We start from the raw sequence: 25,374 nt of genomic DNA, 5'->3' as shown, positions 1-25,374 counted from the left end.
AAGGAACGCCCAAGTTTGTTCTCGAAGATGTTGAAAGTCTCGGGCTTTTGGCGCTTGGCGGACACGTGTTCTCGATACCGGCTGCGAGCGGCGGCGCACTGTACCTGCTTCGTGCTTTGGCGTGAGTTGGTGGGAGCATGCGCAAGCCCGCTCAGCGTAACTTGCCGCCGGTGCGTGGCCGGAGAGGTTTTGCCGCGCACAGGTGTCGCATGTCGGAGAAGCTCGTGAAACATGCGCGTGTACGTGCGTTGGCCGGAGCGAGAATTCGCATCGCAGTTTTTCCTTCATCGCGTTTTCCGACAGCAGACACCGGCGCAAGGAACCGTTCGTCGTCACGCGGCAGACGCGGAGCGCAGGATCATTAAGGCCGCGTTGCTTTTCTTTTTGTTGTGGTGTTTGTACTCTCGCGCTATTAAAGGGCAAATGTGGTAAGTGAGACAAGCGATTAAAATTGCATTTTGTGATGTCGGAAACAGCATTGTATGGACTAGCACACTGTTTGGAGGCGCCAAAACAAGGATGCGATTACCTCTAGCTCGCGTGACATTCGGTGCATACATACATACGGTATCGACCCCTTGCATTTGGTGACGTAAGCAGTTTGCGGTGGCGTCTTTGACAGTAGCCATGACCGATTGGGGTGACTGGCCTTCTTGCGGGCCATAGGAATACATGGGACCAAGAAGTTTCCAATTTATTTCGCATTTCTCAGCGCAGTTATATATGAAGTGCGCATTTCGTGAGAAAGTGTCTCACAGCTTAGAAGAGCTCGCAAAACAAACCAACAGCCATTTCAAACCAGGTATACTTATAAAACAGGTTTAGCTGCAGAAGCGATACCCCCAATACTCACCCATTGAAGTGCCGGTTAACAAGCACTTCAATGACTTCATTTATTCCTACAATGACCAATAATGCAGGGATTTTGTCAACAGCTGCCCAGCGCATGTCGCAGCAACTTTTGCGAAACATCGACCTTAACTGATTTGGGAATGTCTCAGCAGGCAGTAGCGCAATATGGTAATGACGCCCTGCAGAGCCCTCAAAGGCAGCCTGCATGCGACATAGCGGCGCCACGTTAGGCAAAACAATAGCTTCGAATTTCCGGTATTTTATTATTCACAGCAAACAGCATTACACGCAGACATGGCGCATCATGAAAACAACTTTGTTCAACTTTGTTTTCCAAAACTGCATGTCAATGAAATAGATGTTCAGCTTTGGAACTTTGCGGATACATAGATATTTCTGTTGAGGATGCACAGTACAGAATGCAGAATGTCAAAAAGAAAAAAGAAAAAGAAAGATGGAAACAACAGCGTATATACCCAAAATCGAAAAGCACCTTAGCCTTTTGCATCGTAGAACCTGGTTCTCGGGTTTAGGTACCTGCGAGCAAGCAAAAAACGTAGAAGTCTCGGCAATTGCGTAATTGTTTAGATACGGTGCGCCTCAGGTACCAGCCATGTTTTTGGCTTTATCAAAAGGTGTCGCCGTCGCCCCATTAGAAGTTGACAGCATGCAAAATCGTATACCCTGCTTATAATTTGACAGTTGAGGGTCTGACCATGTACGGAGTACAATTGCGTTTTGCGCCATCAGAGCACATGATACGTGACCGCTCGCGACTCGAGATTTGCGTGCACTTCTTTCACGTTGCACTGCGCCGGCTCCAACAGGATGTACACTTTTTCTTCCCGCTTCTCTGTGATGTTCCCCCGCCAGTAACGGAATCGCGATAGCTTCCGCGACCTACCGCGTAAACGCAGGACTTCATTGATGAAGGCCTCGCCCTACAGCGCCTCGTGACGTCTGAACCTGAGCAGGAAATAAAAGATCTTAGCCGCTGGCGCATCAGGCCAGGCTGAAACAATGGAGAAAGCCCACGATAGTTTCGAGTGGTTGTTGCAGGCACGCTTGCCGGGGATGGGAAGCAGAGATTAGCGGCCTCTTGTTTATTATCCCGGCGTTCGCGGCCAGCCCGCCGGGTGGTGGTGGCGGGCATTCTTCGGCGGTGTAGCTTCCTTCCAAAGCTGGCGACCGGGCAGGAAAGGCGTCGGTGACCCCCTTTCTCTCGGCGGGATTTCGTGATCGCTTTAGGGGCCGCTCGCCTGATACTGGCTGCTCGCAGAGGACGCCAGCGTGTGCACGTCGGGGCGGCACAACCTCGACGGAGCGCCCCTCGGAGGCACTCGCCGTGCACGTCGTCGCCGCCGCTCTGGTTCCACGTCGCGTAGCTGTGGCATTTTACTGCCAACCTGGTCCGACGCTGTGGTGGCCTGCAGGCGTCCAAGTTCGCAAAAAACCGTCCTCCGTGAGCTCAGACCGGTCGTCGCATCCTTTTGTTCGTCGAAGGAAGTGCTCTTAAGAGGAAAAGAAAGCGGCGCCTGCCTCTATTTTTCCCGCTGCTGTTCGGCGTGGACTTCTGGGAACGAGCCAGGTCGTCGTTACCCTGCTCTCTTCCATTGTCGTCTACTCGTCCCTCGGGTGCGCCCTCCTGTCGTCTGCCTGCCATCGAGAAGCCGGGTTCATCGCTCGGACTTGAGCGGTGCGCTTTCTCGGACCCCCGCAGCCACCACGCGACACGAGGCTCTCTCTCTGTCACCGACGCCGGTGCGCCGAGGCAGCCACTGTGTACGCGCCCTTTGACAATTCGAGCCCGGCGAAGGAACGTGCAGCTGCCGCTTCTCTTCTGACATTTGCCATCGAGTCGTCGCCGCTCCTGAGGATTATACGGCGTCGGAGATAGCTACGCGCGTCTACTGTGTAATCCAACGTGAGTAGAGTGTTCTGCCGGCAAAATATCTTATGAAAGCATTGCACGATTGAGTATCCCTGCCGGTCGACACTGTGGGCTGTCGTCGGCATCGTTTGCTTTCGGAACAGTATTGGACGTGAAAAGTAATCGTACGGGTGGGTGGTCTTTTTTCTAAGTTATTAAATACAGGTAAGATATTACGATGTGTGTGATGTTCCTTCTGTTGACTCCTTTGCCAGTACAGCAGACGCGTTCTTAGGCAGAGGCCGGCATCAAGTATCGGACGCCGTAATCGTTTTAGTGAACAGCTTCTGGTTTTCTAGCATTGTGTGGGACCGGACTAGTTGGTAATCCATTATAAGTACAGCGCAATAGGGGATGCAGGACAGAAAGAAGGAATGAACGAGCACAGCGCTTGTGTTCGTTCATTCCTTCTTTCTGTCCTCGCTGTTGCGCTGTTTTCACAGTGGTTTTCTATTTAGTGACGTCTGCAAGATATAGCAGCACCATGTTTAATTCTACGAACCTACTCTTATTTCGAAGGTTGGCTTGAGTGATCTAGCACATTAAAAAAGTGGCCTATCCGCATACGTTGCGCATTATATTTTATTTTAACGTCTTCCTAAATGGCGCATGTAACTTCTAATTCCTACCACGAACGTTTACCGTCTTCTTAGCGGTTATTGAGTTCTACCTGCACTGAGAGCGCAACGTTGTTACTTGTCCGGTGCACTCGAATTAAGTAGTAAAGAAACTTTGTTTACAGCTAGTACACTTCGTAAATGTTCGCGATAGTGGAAGTGAGGCTTGTCAAATGCAGCAGACTTGCTGACATACTCTGCTGACAGCAGAAATGCATGACATACTTTGGCGTATGTCATGACAAAAACACTTTGAAAATGCGACGAGAGTTGCCTGACAGCAACAGAGCGCATGTGAAAGAACTGACGGAAGTAGCTGCAATTCGTTGGCTGTCCCATTCAAATATGTGCCTTAGATTAGCTTTCGTGTGTTGTTCTCATTCATAAACCGTAGCTTTTCCATGTTCTGTGCAACGCTGTTAACAGGTCAAACAAAAATTTTTCTTTTAAACTAATACACTTGCGTTATATAAAGTAGAGGTGTAGTAAAAATGTAGCAAAGATTGCTACCTTTTTGCTACTTGCTATTTGGGGAGCGCGACGAGTTTTTGTACGCTCACGAGTTGTGTTAACATTACAAAAAACCCGTTCGTTGCCTTCAAAAGGGTCGTATGTTGCCATTTTTATTATATTTTTCTTATTCGCTGGGCTCGAACCTCAGTTTCTCTCTTCTTGTCTAAAAGTTAAAAAAGCTGCAGCGTGAGCTGGTCGGAAGTAAAGAAGAAGGAAACGCCCACGTTATAACAGACCGCCTCATGAGTTTTTCTTGATCAGAAGAAGTTCAATGGCATATAAGTAAAAGCCTTCTCGGGAGCCTTGGGTCGAAACATTTCTTTGTCAGGAACGAAGCTATTGATTACCGTCACGCTTTTCTCTCTGGGTCGAATTGACGCGCCTTGTATGTGGTCTTCAGGCATGATTGGTCGAGACGCCGATGAGATGCCAAGTCTGTCTGGAGGAAACATGAAGATGCCATAGTTTACAGCGTCTAATAAAAGCAGCGGCCCGTGGAAACGGCGACGCACGGTCCGTTTCGAAGCACGGTCATGAGCGATTTGTCGCTATACGATCGAATTTACTCGTCGCCGCAGTGAACAAACATTACGGTGCTCGAGCGTCAGGAAGACACAAAGCCGTTGCAAAGGGGGCCTAGTATACGGAGCCCCTAAGCACCTTGGAGGGGACGGTGCGAGGTTGGGAATTGGCATAATTAGTTTAAACGAACTGGGAATGATTAATGAGAAAGCATTCAATCCAGGTTAAATGTTTAGCCTGGGGATTCTGTAGGCTCAGTTGGTTGAGTAACAACGTATGACGTACTTTATCGAACGTCTCTGGAAACTTGAGCAATAGCTAGGCAGTCGGTTAACGAATATTTTAGAAATTAAATAAAATTTTTAGGTGAATAGCATTACCCGTGTTTTTTAGTATTAAAAGTACGTTTCACGAAAACCGTGTGGCGACATATATAGAAATGAAATATAAGGCTCAGGAAAGCTTAGATGTGAAAGCAGAATACGCTCGTGTGTGTGTGTGTGTGTGTTTTTGTTTTTTTTTTTGGGGGGGGGGGATATGATGGTGTAGGATATTGACCGGTAATAAGCGGATAATGCTTGTAATCTGATTTATAAAATGGAATCACCTTCCTTACATTCCTGTCATGTCGAATGGTGCTTTAATTCCTCAATTACTGTAACAATAACTGATGAGCGTCAAAACTGTACTTTTCAGAACATGGTGTTAATTAAATTTTTACTAGATGTCGAAGGTGATTTCAGAGATCTAATTACTTTAGCCACCCTATCATAGATTATGAATGGCGGTTATATCATTGGCTAATTCACACGATATATAGGTGTCGTGGACATGGCGGTAGATGGAAGAAAAGTTACGAGTGAGAACTTTGTCCAGAACCATGGAACACTGATTGCTGGGAACAGCATTGTGGGCACTGTGGGCAACGGTATCTGTACCGTCGTCTTTGGGGTTGATAATGCGCCAAACCTTTTGTTATCAGTTGTTCGCTTATTAAGAACACTTTGAATGTTCGAAATAAGGTATGATGCAGTTGAAATATTCAGACCATTTGACCTCTCGCGGTCCCTAAGGTACAACATGAATGGTATAGCGAGGATGGTCAACGATGGACGTCGCATTTGCTTGAGAGCTATCACTGTACAATTTTTTTTCACGCCATCTGTCGTTTCACTCCTACCTGTCGCAAGGTGGTGCATGACTGTATACGCTTGGCGTGGTGCGCTTGCACAGCGCATTGATACACGCCTCCGCCGCGATCTTTATTCGCATCGCGGGCCTTGTCGCATTCAACGTTGCACCGAACTGATGTAGACGACTCGTTACGGCCAATTTGTTGTTACTTGTACTCTTCAATAACGCATTTATTCCTGTTGCTCGATCTTTCAGCCGTTCCCCGCAGTGGGTATACGCGCCGTAGTCCAAACCCGACAACAATGACACTGCCTCAAATTTCATTGCTCTCTACTATCCCTATATCGCACGTTAAAAGCGCGGTGCCGTTTGTACGTTTCCTATACATGCCAAGTGAGTAACTGCGGTGCACCCTTTGAACTACGGAGGGAAGGAGCGATTTGGTTACGAGATAGTGAGATCCTTCGCACAAGCGAAGAAGCAAGAAAACACAGTTTGGCACCTCACCAAGAGGGTCCAAGCGACAGAGAGAGGCGCGCCAACAAGAACGAACGATAGTGAGTAACGTAATACGGAGCAGATAGACTGTGCAAGCCTCTACGAGCTAAGTTAGAACACATTGTGGCTGCCATCTCGTTAAACACGCGAATCTTTCTATCTGCGGACACGAATGCAAACGCGTTGCGTGATGAATATATGTGGAGCGTCCGTTTTCGCTTCACTCCTATAGAGCCCGGGCGCCTTGGCAGATTTCCACGAAGACCGAGCTGCATGTGAAAGTAGCACGAAATCAGTCGCGTGGTCGATTGAAAGCGTTAGTTAGCTGCGTTCATTGCGAGACCTGCGGCCTCCTCTAATCGTTGTCGTTTCAGCGTATAATATTTCCAGCGATGGAGGCTGTTGCCAAGCTTATCTTTCGTACCTTGGATTTTATGGAAGAACGCTTCATCCGTACGTGACGCGTTTAAGACTAGAGAAGAAGAGAGAATTTAACGGATAAAAAAAAAATTAAGCGTAGTTTGTGACGCGATCCCTGCCGTACCTGTGCTTTTTTTACGGTCTCGCGACACGACTCGCTTTGCGGGTGAAAGGCTCTTTTTTTTGCCTCTTCTGTACCGCGCGCGCCGTCCATCTTTATTGCCTTGCATATACGCCGCCTGAAGTGCACCTTCGTTACGACGTTACTGCGACATTCCTTAGCGTACCCGGAAGCGTTATGCCGCGCACTGCCCTTCGGGTACACGAAATGCAGGTAAACTGCCGGCGCAAAACTAGTTTGCGAAGATCAAGCACGTATCAGAGAGACTTGGAAGGGGGGGGGGGGGGGGGGCTGTTACGAGTACTTTCGTTTGCTGTTTTGAAATGCAATTGCATCATGGAAAGAGCTCGATGCACAACACCGGTTTAATTTAAATGCGGAAAAAAAATTGTTGGAGTGTGTCGGCGCGGAACCTAAAAAAATAAAGAGGGTAATAGGAGTGGCTAGCTTGAATGCTTGCTATGATTGCTTATCCAGGCTTCGTATATAAGTTTTAGGAAAAGATACTGCCTTATGCAGATTTGCTATACTAGTTTGCTCCGTTCGTCTCCCGTGAGCAGAAGCAACTGCATTGCATGCATGCTTGTAACTGTCTACGGAAGCGTGTGTGCGCGCATGCGTGCACAAGCATTATCTGGAAAATGAAGTTGCCACCCACTTGGTTTAATGGATTTCATTACATAATGCTATCACATTGTGAATTTTCGTAGAACTTTTCACATTGCGTGTTTTCTTATTTTTAACACGAAAGTGTTTTATGCCGGGGTCCACCAAGACTTCACTGACGTATTTCCGTCACGGAAATACGTCATAGAACATAATACAAAGAAAGAAACCAGAAGAAAAAGTTCCACAAACATGCGAAATTTGGAAATCGAACCCACGACCTCTCGGTCCGCGACGATAGATCGCCGAGCGTTTAACCCATTGCGCCACAAACGCATTTGCAGAGAGCTACACAGACGCGCCTTATATATCTAACACTCCTCCGTGTACCCGCGCTCTTGCTCGGGGCGGTGCCGCCGCCTACGAGCAGAAAAGAGAAGTACTGCATTATGACACTAACGCGCACCGACAGTGAACGCTTCGGTGGTCTCAGCACTACGACGCCTCCATGCCAGCATTCGAAGGGACGCTGGCATCAAGAAGCACTACCAACGCCACCTAGGGGGCGTTCACCGTACTCAGCACAGCGGAGCGTGGCCTCCGCAATTAGCTCTGAAAATGTTTCTGAAGTTGATCGCGGAGGCTGCAATTACGACGCGCTGTACGCGCTGATTTGACTCGGTGACGATTCAGTTACGTGCTTTGTCTTGCGCGTTGTATTAGTGTGTCAGTTACGTGCTTCGTCTTTCGCGTTGTGCTAGCGTGTGCAGCGTAGTGCAGCTTCCATATGCACGACGGTTGCTCATGGTCATCGACGTTGGTAGTAGTGATGGAGGAGACGTGCCACCAGGCGTCAGCGTGGGTGCATCAACGCCTAAGGGCGCTTTAGCCACAAAACACCAATAGACATTATATATCAATGTGCAATAAACATTACACTACTTCTGTGAAGACACGTTTCACTTTCGTGTTCTATACCGATTCCTATATAAGAGGGATCAACCACATTTTTTATTTATCGCATGTGGGCAATAGAGGCAGTTAAAAAGAACGCGAACAAAGCAAGAGCAGGGATGTTAACCAGAGAAAATTGGGCCCTACGCGAAGGACCAGGGGAGGGGTGATCAGGGTATCGGGACTGAAAGATGAGATGATAAAGAAAAGCGAAGGGGGCTTATCAAGCACGGTCACACCCAATGCAATCGATCTATGAGACAACTCCAATGTCTGTAAAAAAAAAAAATGACCAGCGACACGTGCTGGGGCGTTACTGCCGTTTACGACAGCGCGTGCATGGCAGCCAGTGCGGTTGAAATTATAATAAGTAATAATAAAAACAAAAGCTGCCGTTTTTCTGTATGCCTATTTGTACGTGCCACCCTGGCGCCTGTTGCCTCAGCCAGTTTTATAAAGTGTCTTTTGTTCGTAACGTTGTGACCGCGAGCCTGTCGGCACGTTTGGCAGCTAATTGAAAGACGGGTAACTGTGCAACGCTCTTCTGGAAAGGCCGGCTCCAGTGCGCCGAGCCCCAGTGCTCGGGTCAGCAGGCGCATGGAGTGCCTTCTCAAGTAGGCCACTTCTGGAAGCAGGAAGAGAGCCTCGTAAGGCACGCATATGCGCACCGTTCTCACCGTAGATGAACCGGCTCTGCATGGGCATGCAACTGTCTGTTGTGGTTCTTGCCGCTCGCGTCGTCGTCTTGCTACTGTGCATTCGTTTCTGTTTTTTTTTTTTTCCCTATGCAAATTCATTCTTGTTTGTGTTTCGTGTTTAGAAAGCAGCACGAATGGCATTGAAAACAACAACGAGCACTGAAGTATTACACGCTTCCCCGCATGGAGTGCAGCGTCTTTCGTTGTTCTGTTTCGACGTCGGCTGTGCTATAGGGGGCTGGTAGCGAGTCTTCCCTTTCCAACGCTTGGACTCTATCTCATCTTTCTATTCCCTCTTTCCCGTCCCCCAGAGTAGGGTAGCCAACCAGGCGCATTTCTGGTTAACATCCCTGCCTTCTCTTTCTCTCCTCCTCCTCCTCCTGGAGAGGGGAAAACAAGTACGCGCCCTTGAGGCACACTAAAGACAAGCACCTTATCAGGTCAGACTGATAAAGTATTCTTTGAAAAATTCTCGCGCGGATGTTGTATGCACGCGCTTAAACCGAACATGCGTGCAGCTATAATGTTTATAAAAATCACACTCTTCCAGTCTCGCCCAAACTATTGCCATTTAGTTTGGGCAAACACGTCCGAGGAAAAATGACAAAAAAAACATTAAAAAAAATTCTTCGAATTTTTGCGAAGGTTCCCAGGATGCGCCGCATCATATCATAGCTGTTACTAAATTCCAAAGTATTTCCCGTTGTGAATATGCGTGATTACCTTTTATGTAATGCCTTCAAACGCGAAACAATCCAAGACAAATCTTTTTTTCCGACAATTTTCCAATATTATCAAAACGTAAGCAGGCTTATAAAACCCGACAAACCGATAAATGGGCTATTCGAACATATAAGAAACAATATGGTTGGCAGTTGCTAGAAAATAATTTGCCACGGCTTTTGAACACTTTGTGTGCGATTAACTAAATAAATTAAATTCTGGGGTTTTACGTGCCAAAACCACGATCTGATTATGAGGCACGCCGTAGTGGGAGACTACGGAGATTTCGACCACCTGGGGTTCTTTAACGTGCACCTAAATCTAAGTACACGGGTGTTTTTCTCATTTCGCCCCCATCGAAATGCGGCCGCCGTGGCCGGGATTCGATCCCGCGACCTCGTGCTCAGCAGCCCAACACCATAGCCACTGAGCAACCACGGCGGGTATTTGTGTGCGAATAACATCATTCTTCAAATTGCTACTTATAAACGCTTTGAATATTTGGTTTCCTGTGATTCTGAGCATTATTAGCTGTTTATGATTGTCCTTTTATGTAAGTGTTAAAGCCACATGTGCTGGCACTATTTTTGCTTAATTTTTATGGCTCGTGTGTGTGTTTCATCTCTTCTTAAATGTTTTTCTTTAACCACGAAGCACCTAACGGACCTACCTCTTCAATTAGTTTTTCGTACTAATGATGTATTTAGCTTATATTAGACTTTATACTGATACTGTTAAACTCTATGTGAATGTTTAGTTTATATTTTGCCTGATCCATACGGCTGCAATGCCGCCAAGGTAGTATAAGTGTCCGGCTTTGTCAAGCTATCGAGAGATGGCTTTTACCGGGGGCTCCTCGGCTGTCATGTGTGTGATGGCGAAATAAATTAAATTAAATTGAAAAGTACGTAGACATACTACTGCGATTAGTAAAGAATGACAGCATGACCTTTCATTTGTTCTCGTCTTCCTCTACTTATCGTTCGCCCTGTTTTTTGTTTGTTTGTGTGTGTGTGTGTGTGTGTGTGTGTGTGTGTGTGTGTGTGTGTGTGTGTGTGTGTGTGTGTGTGTGTGTGTGTGTGTGTGTGTGTGTGTGTGTGTGTGTGTGTGTGTGTGTGTGTGTGTGTGTGTTTTCAAAGCTTCATCGTTTACACCATTACTAGAGCTGCCATGGTGGCTTAGTTGCTATAGCTTTATGTTGGGGAGCACGCGGTCGTGCGTTCGATTCCCGGCGGCCGCATTACAGTGGGGGTGGAATGCAAAAAATGCTCGTTTACCGTACTGTGGTTGGAAATTAAAGAAGCCCTAGTGGCTGTTGTGCGATTTTATGTGGCGCGTGCTGACGAATAGCTATGCGGTAGCGCATTCAGCAAGTACTAGTGGACCCAGGGTCGATTATTGAGGCGGGATGGATTGTTTAACAACCTGCGGTTAATATTGGTTACGTTCAGGATTCCGATTATCAACTTCAGCCATGGAAGACACCACAACAATTGTGGGTGTAAAGTGCGAATCTGTGCATGCATATATAATGATGTGTTATTGTGTAAAAACTCCGTGGTGGTCGAAGTTATAATTCCGAGCTCTGGGGTGCGGCTGTTCACGCAGCTCAACGTGCTTGCCTTGAAACACTACACTCACTGGCAACTTGGTGAATGGCGCACTCGGTAGTTGCGGGGGAGTGCTCAGGCTCGCGCAGCGCAGTGTATGCGTATACATATAAGTATGAAAAGGCAGCTCTGAAGAGTGTAGTGGCCTCTGTGTCGTAACGCTCATTAGGCTCAGGGCTTGGCTTCAAGCGTTGTTTGCCCGCACCGTCGCACGATGTTGCGTGGTGCCACACTGATGGGATGCACGTGGTGCCGCGGAGCGCGGCGGGGTGACGTCTCCCGAAAGTCACGCCACAGCTCGCAATCCGCCTTCTGCCGCAGTCCTTTGCCGGCGGCGAGGCCGGCGCCTTGGACGGGTTGCCTTTTGCGCCCTGGCGCTCGGTGTATGCTACACGGATAGGCATTGCGGCTGCGCCACATCGCGCGCGGCGGTTACCCGAGATACGCGAGATACGCAAGTCGCGGCTTGTTGCCGCGCAGAGCGTTCGTATCGTCTTCTGCGTTTACCCCATGCGTTTACCCCATGCATGCTTACAAGGCGAAGCTTATAGCGCGCCACACAAATGTTTCGTTTGCTGATTATCGAGCACGTTATACGTCGTTTCGAGCTGCGCGCAATGTGAACTGCGCTGGCATTTTCGGCGGGTAGTTTCAAGGCGCTTCGGCAATTGTCATTAACCGCATCGGTGGCTAAAAAAAGGAGGAGACCGCGGCCATATTCATTCATTCATTCATTCATTCATTCATTCATTCATTCATTCATTCATTCATTCATTCATTCATTCATTCATTCATTCATACTGACAGCCTTTGCAGGCTATTACAGGAGTGGAAGAAAAGCACATAAGTATGCATGGGCATAAGCTCAACAACTACATCCGACATAATATACAAACAAATGTACTGGACGAGAAAAAAAAAACAGCTGAATTACAGAATACAGAAGTTGAGGCAGGGATTTGTGCTATTGTCTAGGTGTGCTGTGGTGTACGAATGGTGCGAGGCGATCAATGAAAACATCAAGAGAGTCACTTCTCACGATGGAGTTCGGCAGCTGTGGCCAGCTGCAGGCGAAGACGCCGCCGAACAGGCCGGACGTGTTTCGAGCGAGCTCCTCAACAACGACCACCACCAAGGCCACGAGCAGGGAAAGCGGCGTCCGTCTCGGCTCCCTTTTCTCCTCGACCTGGCGGCCGGCCAATGACTCCGACCATTTTCGACCTTTTCGAACCCTTGTGATCTGCTACGCCACCGACGCGCTAAGCATAGCGCGCAACGCTCGACTCCGAGCGCCTGCGCAACGCGCAGCTGCGTTCCACGCCACACCTGCGGCCGACGCCGCCCGTTTTCACCACCTCCGCCGAAACCGTTCGTGACCATCCAAGCCGCCGACATGGCATACCAAGTCGAAGGCGTCTCCATCACCCCTGCTGAGCTAGAAGCTGACTCACGATGGATCCGTGGCGTGAAAGCACACCGTGCAGCCGCGGCCCACCAGGCCATCGCCTCAACGCCGCCTGCCTCGCCCCCATCCAAGACCCCTACTCCACCGCCAGCCATCACCCCCAGCACTACCACTCTCCGTCGTCACGCTCCCCTCCCTCGTCTCCCAGCAGAGGACTTCAAAATCGTTTTCAGACCGGGAGGGGGGCTTGACCTCCGCACTACCACTAACGGAGCCCTGCTACAAATCCTCTGCACGCTTGCCACCATCGACTATGCCACCGCCCGCACCGCCGACCGTGTACGGATCAATCCGTACAACAACTCCCTGACTATCAGCACCCCATCTGAACCCCGCGCTCGTCTCTACCTTCGGGTATCGGAACTCCGCCTGGGTCCCACCTCTTACCCCCTGCGTGCGTACATGGCAGCACCCGACAACGCCCTCCGCGGCATTATATACAACGCCGTGGACTCCCAAACCCAGGACGAGATCGTCCAAGATCTACAAGCCATGAATGTCAACACCCCCTACGCCATCGCCGACGCACGCCAGATGGGGCGCTCGCAATCTATCCTCATCACCTTCGTCGGCACTACAACACTCCCCAGTGCCATCGTCTTCAACTGCGGGATCTACCGCTGCCACCCGTTCCGCCCGAAAGCCGAGGCCTGCACTAACTGCTGGGCTCCCGGCCACCGCGCGGACGTGTGCACGAAGCCCAAATCCACCCTCTGTCACCGCTGCGGCCAGGCTCACAAGGCAGTCGAGCCCCCGACCTGCGTCCCCTGCTGCATCTTGTGCAGGGGAGCCCACGTCACGGGCTCGCGTCCGTGCAAGCTCCGGTTCGACCGGAACGGCCCGTCGTCACCTCCGGCCACCTCTAAGCCTCAGCCTCCCCCACCAGCGCCACCCACCGGGCCCATCCACAAGACCTCTCGGCCTTCCCGCCGCCGCTCTCCCTCCCGTGGTGCCCGGTCTGCCAGCCGCCACCGCTCCGTCTCCTTCCCGCCTCTGCCCAGGTCCGAGGCGTCCACCGCCCCCACCACCACATCACCGGTAAGCTGGAAATCGCAGCCTCACACGTCGGACCCCCAAACCGTGGCCCTCAAGGCCACTATCGCTGCCCAGCAGCTACAAATTCAGGAGCTGTCGCGCCAGTTGCAGGCCGCGCTAGCGCGTCTGTCCTCCCCCGCTCCTTCTCCTTCTCCTTGCCCAGCTACCGCACCTTCACAAACGCCGCCTCAGCTGGCGCCAGCAGAGGAGCCAATGAACACGGCACCCTCGGCTGCGTCATCGCGCGCCTCCTCTCCCACCCGCCACCCCCCGCACAAACGCCGATCACCCTCTTCCGATGACGTAGCGCCCGAGCGTGACATCGTTCGCAAAACAACCTCCTTCTTGGAGGCGTTTGAGCAGCGCGTCATGGCGCGCTTCGTGCGACTTGAGGAGCGCATCGCCAGTGTCGACAACCGCGTGGCCACCATCGAATCCCACCTTACCGCCCTAGACACCAGGGTCGCGGTCCTAGAGGCCCGCCAGAGCGCGACTGAGGCCACCCTCGCGCACCTCTCGCTCCCCGCCCCCCTCCCCCCGGCACCTACCCCAACTCCGTCCGGTGACCCCGCCATCCATCATGGCCAGACACCCCCCGCACCTTAATCTCTGGCAGTGGAACTGTCGGGGGTTCCGCGGCAAGCGGAGCACCCTGCAGCTCCACCTCCAGAACATCCCTCCCGACACTCTCCCCTCTGTCCTAGCACTCCAGGAACCCCTAGCTCCCGTGAAGCTGCGCGACTACACCTCCTTTCATCCTTCTTCTGAGACCCACCCAAACGTTGCCACCCTGGTGCACCGTAACCTTGCTGCCGTGCTGCACCAGCTGGACGTTTCAGGCTGTGCCCATCTCCTCCTCGAAATCCTTCCCCGCCGTCGCACTGAGGCAAGCCTCTTTGTTCTCAATGTGTACAGCCCTCCCAAAGCCCCTTCAGCCCCTCTACTCCTCGTCCTCCGCAAAGCGCTCTCCTGCGCTGGCCGCAACGCCATGGTCGTTCTGGGCGATTTCAACGCACCTCATACTAGCTGGGGCTACCCCCAGAACACCCGCAAGGGCCACTCGCTCTGGACTTTCATCCACAATGAATGTCTTTCCGTCCTTAATGACTTCGCTCGCCCCACCAGGATCGGATCCAGTGTCCAACGAGACACCAATCCGGACCTTACCCTCGCCAAAAATGTAGCCGATCCGACCTGGTCTAATACGGGAGTCTCCTTCGGTAGCGATCACTACATCCTCTGCACCACTTTCCCTCTCCCCTCCCTTGCTCGCACCTCTACTCGTCTCACCCAGATAGTTGACTGGGACCGCTTCCGTTCCACTCGTCTTTCTACTTCCTCCTCTGCTCCTATCATCGATCTCTCTGCCTGGACTGAGACCCTTATGGCAGACGTCCATACTGCCACATCCACACTCCCTGCAGCACCACACTCCACCACGGCAGACAGCCGTCTACTGCACCTTTGGGAGGCCTATCACGCTGTCCACCGCCGGTGGCAGGCTCAGAAACACAATCGCCGCCTGCGCCTCCGTTTGGCCCGGCTCGCGTCGGACATGGAGGAGCACTGCTCCTCTCTTCTTCGACAACAGTGGGGCCAGACATGCGACCGCATGGCCGGCAACCTGGGTCTCCGCGACACGTGGTCACTTCTCAGGGTGCTGCTAGACCCTACACACACCAAAGCTTCCCAGCGCAAGGATATATCCCATCTCCTTCACTCCTCCCCACTCACCGATACTGACTTCCTGGCGGCCCTCCGGGACCGCTACCTCTGCACCGACCCCCCTACAACTCTTCCCGCCTACACCGGTTCCCCCAACCCTGACCTTGAGGCGGACATCTCCCTGGGAGAGGTTCGTGCGGCGCTACTCACGCTCCGCACCACTTCGGCCCCGGGGGCGGACCGCATCACTAACAAGGCACTCCGAAACCTAGATACCCCCTCCCTCGAAGCCCTTACTGACCTTCTCAATGAGCATTGGCAGGCTGGTACTCTTCCTTCCTCCTGGACCCATGCACGTGTCTCTTTCATCCCCAAACCCGGTAAACCTATTGCCCTCGAGCACCTCCGCCCCATCTCTCTCACCTCCTGTCTCGGCAAGCTGTTCGAGCACGTCATCCTGGCTCGCCTCCAGACCTATCTGGATCATCATGACCTATATCCGGACTCTATGTTCGGCTTTCGTCCCCAGTTGTCCACCCAGGATGTCATGCTCCAGCTTTCCGAGGATGTCCTACACCCCTCCCACCACAAACGCGCTCGAGCTATCCTGGCGCTGGACCTTACCAAAGCATTCGACAATGTACACCACAACGCCATTTTGGACGCTCTCTCCTCCCTTCATGTCGGACCCCGTGTCCATGCTTACGTGACCGCTTTCCTCGCCCACCGCACAGCCGAGATCTCGTACGGCCCACTTTCTTCTCCTTCTTTCTCCCTTGGCAACAAGGGTACTCCCCAAGGCTCTGTTTTGTCCCCTCTTCTATTTAACGTCACCCTCTTCCCGCTGGCACGTGCACTACGCACTATCCCAGCTCTGTCTCATGCTTTCTACGCCGATGACATCACCCTATGGGTGACCACCGGCAATCTTGGCGACATGGAGACCACTCTCCAGGCGGGCGTGGACGCGGTGGCGACTCACGCCCGGTCTGTCGGGTTGAGCTGCTCCCCGGCCAAATCGGAGCTTTTGCTCTTTCTGCCTCGGGGGATGGCCCCCCTATCGCCTTCTCCACTCACAGTCTCCCTTGACGGCACACCCATTCCCCTCGTCTCTACTCTCCGCATTCTCGGACTCTTTCTTCAGTCCAATGGCAAGCACACCACCCTCATCACTCGACTCACAAACACTGTACACCAGACCATCCGCCTAATACGCCGCATTGCCAACCGTCACCACGGCATGCGCGAACACGACCTCCGCCGCCTAGTCCAGGCCTTCGTTCTCAGCCGCTTCATCTATTCTCTTCCGTATATTTTCCTTTCACGCACCGAGGAAGACAAAGTCAACAGCCTCATTCGTCAGGCATATAAGTCGGCCCTGTCTCTTCCCACATCTACTTCAACGGCTCGGTTACTGTCGATGGGCGTCCACAACTCCCTTACAGAGCTGACGGAGGCCCATCGCACGGCCCAGCTCCTCCGTCTCTCCCGCACTCGGCCTGGTCGCGCACTTCTCTCTACCCTTAAACTCTCCCCTCTTACCCCTCTTCCCACCTCACTGCCCATCCCTTCCCACGTCTACTCCCTGCTAACCGTTAATCCCCTCCCTAAGAATATGCACCCTGAACACCATCCGTCCCGTAGAGCAGCGCGAGCCTCCGCGCTCTGGCGTCAGTACGAACGGCAACCCGCCGTGGCTTACGTGGATGCCGCCCCGTACCGCCACTACCCAGCCCATGCCCTTGCAGTCACTGACAACTCTTTTCGACCCACTCTTACTGCCTCAGTATACACTTCGACCTCGGTCGAGGCCGAAGAGGCAGCTATTGCCCTTGCCATCACGCAAACCTCCGCGGAATACATTTTCAGTGATTCCAAGCCTGCAGTCTTCAACTACGCGGTTGGACGGGTGGCATCCCCGGCCTCCGGTATCTTGCGTTCCGACACTGTTCCCTCTCGCCCAATCCAAATCATCTGGGTGCCCGCTCACGCGGCCCATCCTGGCAACGAGGCGGCCAATTCCATCGCTCGCGATTCGACTGACCGAGCAAGCCCGCCCCCGCCGGGAATGGATACGCGCGATGCGCTCCTCACGTACCACGATATCACCTTGCACTACCGCCTATCTCGTCTCACCTTCCCCCCACCGCACAAATCCCTTTCCCAGCACCACCAACACTTGTGGCGCCACCTTCAGGCTCACACCTTTCTTACTCCTGCACGTCTTGCCCTCTTCCACCCCGGGACGTACTCGCCGGCCTGCCGCTTATGTGACAGCTCCCGCGCCGATTACGATCATGTCTTATTCTCCTGCCCGGCACACTTGCCCCCTGCCTCTTGGCACCTAACCAGTCCGCAGCAGTGGGAGGCTGCTTTGTCCAGCACCGAGCCGGATCTCCAACTCCGGCTGGTGACCTGGGCAGAGGACGTCGCGACTAGGCACGGCCTGGACGCCACAACCGGCAGCCTGAAGGCCGCCCACAACGCTGCTTTTTAATATTCATTACTTCGGGCCTTCTCAATAAAAGTTTTCCACCACCACCAAGACAGAAGGTCCCCTGCTCGCTGCGCGTTCGCGTGGCTGTCAGCCACGCTCTCGAACAAGTGTGGCCGCAGTCGCCTCCCCGGCGACCTTCACACTTGTGGTGACCCGAAGAGCCGCAGTTTTCCCCGCGGCCACACGCTGCCATGGCAGACCGGTCAGAGCCCAGATTCAAAACGCCGTTACCATCGCGGTGCATCGGCGCTTGATTTGCGCGTCTTCATGCCTTCCTGTAGCTCAAGTTCGAGTGCGAGGTGCGGGCCTCCTGCCACCCGACTTCTACGCCGCCTCGAGGTTTTTTTTTTCCCCCTTTTTTTAATTATTATTATTATTCAGTGGCCGTGCTCTATATAGGCTTCGCCTGTTGAAGTAAGCGCTCCTGCCTCCCATTCAGCGGTGACCGATATGATACTGCCGTATTGATATGTCTGTACTTATTTCGTTCCATTACCTCTCTAGCGTAATTAACAGACCTACTCTAATCATGAGCTGCACTGAGACATTGATTAGTTGATTCGTAACTATAATTATTTTCTTGTGGCTCACTCGATGCTGCATGTAACCGTGTCATTGGCATTTTGTGCTTAGCGTGTAAGGAGCGTCTCCCGTACAAATGAAGCCTAAGCGTGCTTGCGAACCGCGGATTACCTTTGAAGCTACGCAATAATTATGAAAGAAAAAAAAAGTAGATTGTATCACGTGTTTTACGGTGAGGCTATATATAGGGCAGTTCCACAACGGCTTTCGTGGGGTGGCGTAGTCGGTATCGACGAGGCTCACAAAGGCGCATTGCACAGAGCCGATCCGGCACAGTATAAAACAGGTGCAGCATACGGATATCGCGGATAGTATACCAGTACTAAGCTCGGATGAACTGAAACGTTTGAAAAGACTCAAGTATAACGAATGAGTTGCCCCGAATGTAAAGAAGTGTTTGCGAAGCCTTGGATATATTTCGGGAAATGGCGAAACACCCTCCTATATAGGAAGTTCCGGAGGGTGTGTTAACTTCCTTATACAGCTCCGCTGTCTACGATGTCTGAGTTTCTCGGGTTTGCATAAGTCTGCGAAGGTGTTTTGCTAGCACATGACCACGAGGGGTATTGAAAGCATTTTACAAATATAGAAGTAACATAACTAAACGTAAATACTACATCTATTTGTCTGGTTGGTATAGGTGTAATTCATGTTGAATCAATATTACAGGCGCCAAACTCCCATATGTTCAAGGAGACTTGCCTGCGGCATTGATAAAGTAGAAGAACTGGTCCTCACAGCTAAAGCTGTAACAAATATAATCATTTGTTCACACTGTTGATTGACAGCACTAATGATCATGAGGCTGTGAATTATTTACCTGCTGCCCTTGCTGACTCGTTGTACATGCATGCAACCGATTACGTGAAAGTGATCGGTGTATCAGTAAACCTAACAGAACTAAGGCATCAGTGGAACCACTTATTATTATTACTGACTTGCGTACGCAGTGCCTAACAAACATTTATAATCCTTCTATATTCTGGCACTTATCTTTTTCGGAATTTCAAGATCGAAAGGATTATGTTTGTGCATAAAGATGGGGATAGAAGTAATATTGTTAAGACTCGCATGCATCAGGCCGTTGTTTTGTAATGAATTAGGAATGTTACTAGAGCCTGATAAACAATAAGTTAAAGTACCACCACAGTACAAATACGTGTCAGGCTTCTCAACGGAGGGGAAAAAAAGGAAAAAAAAAACAGTGGCAAGTATTCCCAGATTTCTCGAAGTCATTTGATGGAACCAACCGGGAAACATTGTTAGAGCAGTTGCATTGTTACATAATATGAGGTATTTTAAGTTTCAAAAAACCTTTTCAAACCAGAACTGCTTTGGGAAAGGCCTTCACTCCATTTAAACTTATCACAATTGGTGGATGCTTCAAGCTAGCATAGTAGGACGGCTGCTCAATATATATACATACCTTTTCATCGGATGAGGAGGAAAGGGAGCCCGACGAGCTTTTCCTCCTCTCTGGCTTGTGCGAGCCGGCGCGGCACGGCTTGAATGTGTTGCCTGTCGCGCGCTGCGGAATGATTCGGAGGTGTTTTAGCTAGTTCTGAGTGCAATTTACGGGATGTCAGTTCATACGAGGTCGTCGAACAACCACTGTGTAGCCTTTAGGTGCAGCAGTAGCTGCAGTTTCTGGAAATTTCTCTTGGATGTTCAAAAGTGCGACGCGAGTCATCAGCCGCCGTGTGTGTGTGTTGTGAACTATGTTTGATGTATCGGTTTTCACTCGACGAAGAGTTGTAAAACATTTTCATCAGCCACCGGCATCGTTCTCACGCATTTTAAGTCTACTAGACTTCAAATCACTATGTCTACGTTAGCCTCCTGCGAGAGGCCGAAGGCTTCGCTCAACACAGCGAGCACTGCGGTTGGCAAACCAACATGATACACACAATTGCTTCGTGCTTAGATCGGCATTGCCTTTTTGCCCTGTAAGGCACAATATACAAGGGGATCGCATAAAGAGAATCCAGCAGCTATTTGTAAGGCCACAATTTCCGTAACGTGGGTGAATGCGTCCTAAATGACTGAACTTACGAGACTGGGAAAAAAAAAGAGTTCATATGTCCTCCTTTTGCGGCAAAATAAAACAGAACACAGGATAACGACGCAATAAGACTCAACATGGTCGTGCCGCATGCTTGGACCACTTGGCCCATACGCTATATAGAACAAGCAGATCTATAACACAGTATTTAGTACTGCCTCGGGCGCTCGCACAGTCTGCATCTGGTTGTTCGACCACGCGAAAAGTGTGATTCACACTGTACTGCATGTGGTTATTATTAACCAAAATATTTTATTTGTGGGCGGAAACCTTGTCCAGCTAACAAGGCAGTCGCCCAGTGTATCTACACATAACAACTTGAACGCCTGTCAAAGTAAACAGCACGACTTATTCTCCAGCAGAACGGTACCCACGCTGTTAGGATCGTCAAATGTTTCGCAACTACTCGTTGCAGCTAAACCAGAGCTTAGAATTACAGTGCTGAGAATGCTTCAGTAAGGTAACATTCGTGAAACGAATTTTCAGAAATACCGAACTGATATCCCAGGCTGATTGTAAGCTCAAACAAACGCGCACACCTCGCGCTGCATGGGTGCTCCGTCCGCCCTAAAACCAGCAGTTACTCCAGCCGATTAATTACTTCAGACTTAAATTCCTTCACTACATCTCACAGGACCATTACCCACGTAGAAGACGCCATTTCATGCTAAATAGACCGCGCGATTGCGAAAAAATATACCAAAAGCTGCTGCCGAGCGTATACCACAGCAAACAACACGGGCGTTCGCCTAAGCCAGCATGCCAACTGCCCATAGATGGCGCCACTGCCTACGCAATGGCGGCGCCCATGAAAAAACGGTTATATATATACACAGGGTGTTTCAGCGAACACTTTCAAAATTTATTTAAGGTTGCCTGTAGCAGATAGCCCAATTCTCGTTAATGAGCTGGTGTACTCGAAGAGGTGGACATTACTCGCTCAAGAAATTGACATGCATAATCGACTTATTAACAAGAATTCACTAATTAAGTTTTTAACTAATTACCTGATGGCCCATATTGCAATTTACAAATTGTAGCCATGGAGTTCGCAAGGTGGTGGTGGTAGTGGTGGTGGTGGTGGTGGTAAACATTTATTGTTCGTGAGCCTTATGTAACAAAACTACTTGTGAGGGGGCTCAGGAGCGCGTAGGGTGGCCGGGAGTTTGTGGTCCTCAGCGACCCTCAAAGCCCAGTCCACCAGCCGTATTTGGTCGGCTGGGTTGGAGCTAGACACCGCGGTCTCCCATCCCTCGACGTCGGTGAGTTGCCACTCAGAGGGCGGCTGGAGCTCAGGGCATATGAACATGATGTGCTGAAAGTTGGCTATAGGTGCGCCGCAGAGCGTACATTCCTGTCGATATATGAACCAGGGCGAGAAAAGCTGGAGAGAGGAAGGTTTGTGCCTGGAGCTGGCGCCAGGTAGTTTGCTGGAATTTGGTTAAGGATTTGTGTGGGGGAGGATATGTTAACCGCATTTCGCGGTAGTGGAGGGTGATCTCATGATGTGCTACCAATCGGTCTCTGGCGTTATCCAGGTCATCGGACGGCGTGGCTCGGTTGACGGCTGCTCGAGCGACGGAATGGGCCATCTCGTTGCCTGGATGGCCCGCGTGCGCGCGCACTCAGATGAGCGTAATTGGTCTGAGGGTGGTCTGACGATTGAGAATTTTCCTTGCCGGTTCATGAACTCGGCCTTTGGAGTAGTTGCGGATTGCAGTTTTGTAGTCGCTAAGAATAACCTCGGCAGCAGTGGTAGATATGGCCAGAGCTATATATGGCAGCCTCCTCCGCCTCTAGGGACGTGCGTGCCTGTATTGTGGCTGCTGTGGTGTAACGAAGATGATGTGACACTACACTAACAGCATAGACCGGTTTGTGTGGCGGATCCACTTGGAATTAATTCTCAGGATGAGACCAGTTTCGAGATATTAATTCCCGAACATTGCGGAGAAATGCATTGGCGTTCTTCGCAAAGTTCGGGAATTAATATCTCGAAACTGGTGTCATCCCGAGAATTCGTTCCAAGTGGATCCGCCTTGCGAACTCCATGGCTACAATTTGTAAATTGCAATATGGCCCATCAGATAAAAAGTTAAAAACTGAATTTGTGATTTTTGTTAATTAGCCGATTATGCATTTCAATTTTTTGTGTAAGTAATGTCCGCCTCTTCGAGTAGACCAGCTCATTAACTAGAATTGGGCTATCTGCCACATGCAACCTTAAATAAATTTTGAAAGTGTTCGTTTAAACACCCTGTATATAATAAGTTATTGCCCCACGTGTTTCTGAGGTGGCTGTTCGGATTTAATGTAGAGGATTCGAGGCATGTTAATCTTTCCGCACTGTGGAAAAATGCAGTACGCAATAATGTTCACTGGAACAGCAATGCACTTCACCGTACATTTTGAGCCCATATTTTTCGAAGCTGATGCGAGGCACGGAGTATCTGGCAGAAGATTATGCTTTGAGTACTCGCCAATTGCTTCAATTCTGCCGTTACATCACGCGCCCTTTAAGTCAATAAATGAAGTGAATTATTATAATAATTCATAATTGTATAGGTGATTATTAGTCAAATTCTGACGTCCATCACTGCTATGAAACTTCGTCAGTAAAAAAATTATAATTTTTGTATTGAATTCATTAATTTTAAGAATGTGGGAGAGCCGTTGCAAAAATACGCGGTGTGTGTATATCTAATGTGTAATATACATTATACATACACGTATTCATAAATGAATATAAATACTGTAAAATCCTATAATTTCGCGGTCTCAATTATTCAAGAACCGGGGACATTGGGGCATATTCGCGGCTACTAAACTTTGTTGTGATTACTAAGCCGAAGCACTAAATCCGTGGCTAGCGTCTGAAGGGGATACTAAATTCGCGGCAATAAACAGCTGAAGCCGGGAAAGGCGAGAATGCACTGATGATGCCACTGCACTCCGCCTGGCTCATCGAAGTGTACGGCATTCGCTCTCTGCGAGGCCGGAGATTCCCCGTACAGCCTCAGTTAAAAGGAATGACATAGCGTAAATTTGCGCAGCCAAGTAAATCGAATGCGCCACATTTTAGGTATGGTACAGCAAGCAGAAATAGCCGGCACATTAAAATTTTAGTCTTCAGTATAGTGTCCGTATTTCTTTCTTTAAAATTTCGCGTGCCCTTCGCTCAAATTAAGGACGCTCCATAGAAGAGAGTTTTACAATATAAGAATTGATGTGTTACTCCAATACACACTTTACCCAGACGGTACAATTTTATTTTATTTTAGTTTTTTCAGGAGAAAGTTACGTGGACTTGTGGAATCGCATGTTAGAGAAAATATTTAAGAGGCTGCTAGACTAATTTGAAATTTAACTGTTTCAAAATAAAGGCTATTCTCTTTCACACAAAATGCGTGTAATCTCGCATGTTTCCTTAGCTTAAATAGAAGCGTAGTTCGTCTTTGTAATATTTCAAAATCTGTTGGATTTGTAATACATGATTTCGTGCTTTCGCACCAACATGCGGAGCGTTTACGAACCTAGAAGTGGGAAGTATGAGATGTATTAAGAAGGTACCACGCATTGCGCAGATACCACGCAAGAAGGTACCACGCAAGCTGCTGTTGCGCAGATTTTTTATTTTTTTTCCCCATCTTTGTCAATTGCAAATGTGTTCACGTGGCGCTTAAATGCACAGCTCTCTGCTCCTTCAGCTGCGTCGCCGACGATAAGCTGGACAGGCGCACGAACGCGCGTCGTGTAGTCGACGCTTTGTCTTTGAGACTAAGTGCAGTATAGATAATGAAGCCTGGGTATAACTTTCTAACGACCGTTTATCGGTGCATTCCAACCTGGATGCTGCCTGTAGCTCCGTCAGAGTGCTCTAAAACGGCCAATCGAATATTACGTCATACTTATCGTATACTCCCTGGCGCAGTTTCACGGTACCGACGTTATTTCCATCATGACGTTGTAGCTCGCAAATTCTCGTTTAGCTGGCGTTATTTGCTGGCTTCGCAACACATACGTATAAGCTAAGTGTGTACTGCAAAGTGTGCGATACGGTCCGCCCCCAGGCGATGGCTGCAGACCGTCAATTGTTCCACGGTGAGTGTAATCGCAAATCGGCCGGGCATATTAGGGTGCAATCGGGCCAAGGCGCTGCTGCGTATGTGTGTCATTTGAGGGGGAGGCCAAGGCTGCCGCTGTTGCTGGTTATCTCTCTAATGCGCAGTGGCACGTCTTTACGTTCGACGTGTAGAAACCAGGCTTCGCTGAGATTACGCGCATTTGGCTGCTGCGCGCAGACGTGTACGAGGACGAAAGTGCTGTCTATAGCGGAAACAGTTCGAATAACGATGGCGACTTTGCGACAAACGCTGTAGGGTTGGCGCGTCGCTTATTGCTTTACCCGAAAGTCGTCTCGTTTGTCTTAAGACATGTGCCCCCAAGGTTCGGCGTGTGTGCTTGCGCAGGTTCTACGTCTACGAAACGGCTACGGTGAGTCGGACATCATTACGACGTTTACATGAGATACTCGACCTTCAGAACTGCGTATGCGGCTGGCTGTTCTCTGGATTCACGGTAAACGAATCGTGGACGCGTCCTATGCAGTGGCGGAGTTGGTTAGGCGGTTCCTATTGCGGTAATTGACGCGAATTATTGGGGTATATATCCTCTATACACGCAGTAGTTGCATTCTGACGGTCCACCGACTTGGAAAACGCGAGAAAGTATGCTTCATTAGCCACTCTGCCACGACAGAGCAGTCATTCACGTCAATGCGTGTTCCGAGGCCTGTTGCTCATCGACAGGGACCATCAGTGTGTATCGCAAGTTCGTGGCACTGTGGGATTCTGTACTTTTTTTCTTTTTT

The 25,374-nt window shown here is 50.2% G+C and overlaps 1 protein-coding gene across 7 annotated transcripts in view; it reads left to right on the top strand.

Annotated features, from left to right (window-relative positions):
• The window catches only part of LOC119436381 (elongation of very long chain fatty acids protein 6), a 133,127-nt gene that overhangs the window by 42,148 nt on the left and 65,605 nt on the right, over positions 1–25,374 (top strand). For 2 of the 7 annotated variants that reach the window (XM_049657375.1, XM_037703213.2), the window contains exon 1: positions 1,744–2,776. The exons of 2 other annotated variants lie outside the window; for them this stretch is intronic. Coding sequence is in view for 1 of the 5 variants with exons in the window: in XM_049657354.1 (XP_049513311.1) it covers positions 10,424–10,455 (32 nt within the window). In the remaining 4 variants the exon portion in view is untranslated. Of the gene's footprint in view, positions 1–1,743; positions 2,777–10,408; positions 10,456–24,766; positions 24,999–25,374 lie in introns of those variants that run through there. 3 more of the 7 variants (XM_049657354.1, XM_037703212.2, XM_049657373.1) reach the window with 3 other exon arrangements.

This window comes from Dermacentor silvarum, chromosome 1 (genome assembly GCF_013339745.2).
Source record: "Dermacentor silvarum isolate Dsil-2018 chromosome 1, BIME_Dsil_1.4, whole genome shotgun sequence".
NCBI classification, from domain to species: domain Eukaryota; kingdom Metazoa; phylum Arthropoda; class Arachnida; order Ixodida; family Ixodidae; genus Dermacentor; species Dermacentor silvarum.
Note: the sequence above shows the minus strand (reverse complement) of the source record. Positions and strands in the feature narration are given on the sequence as shown.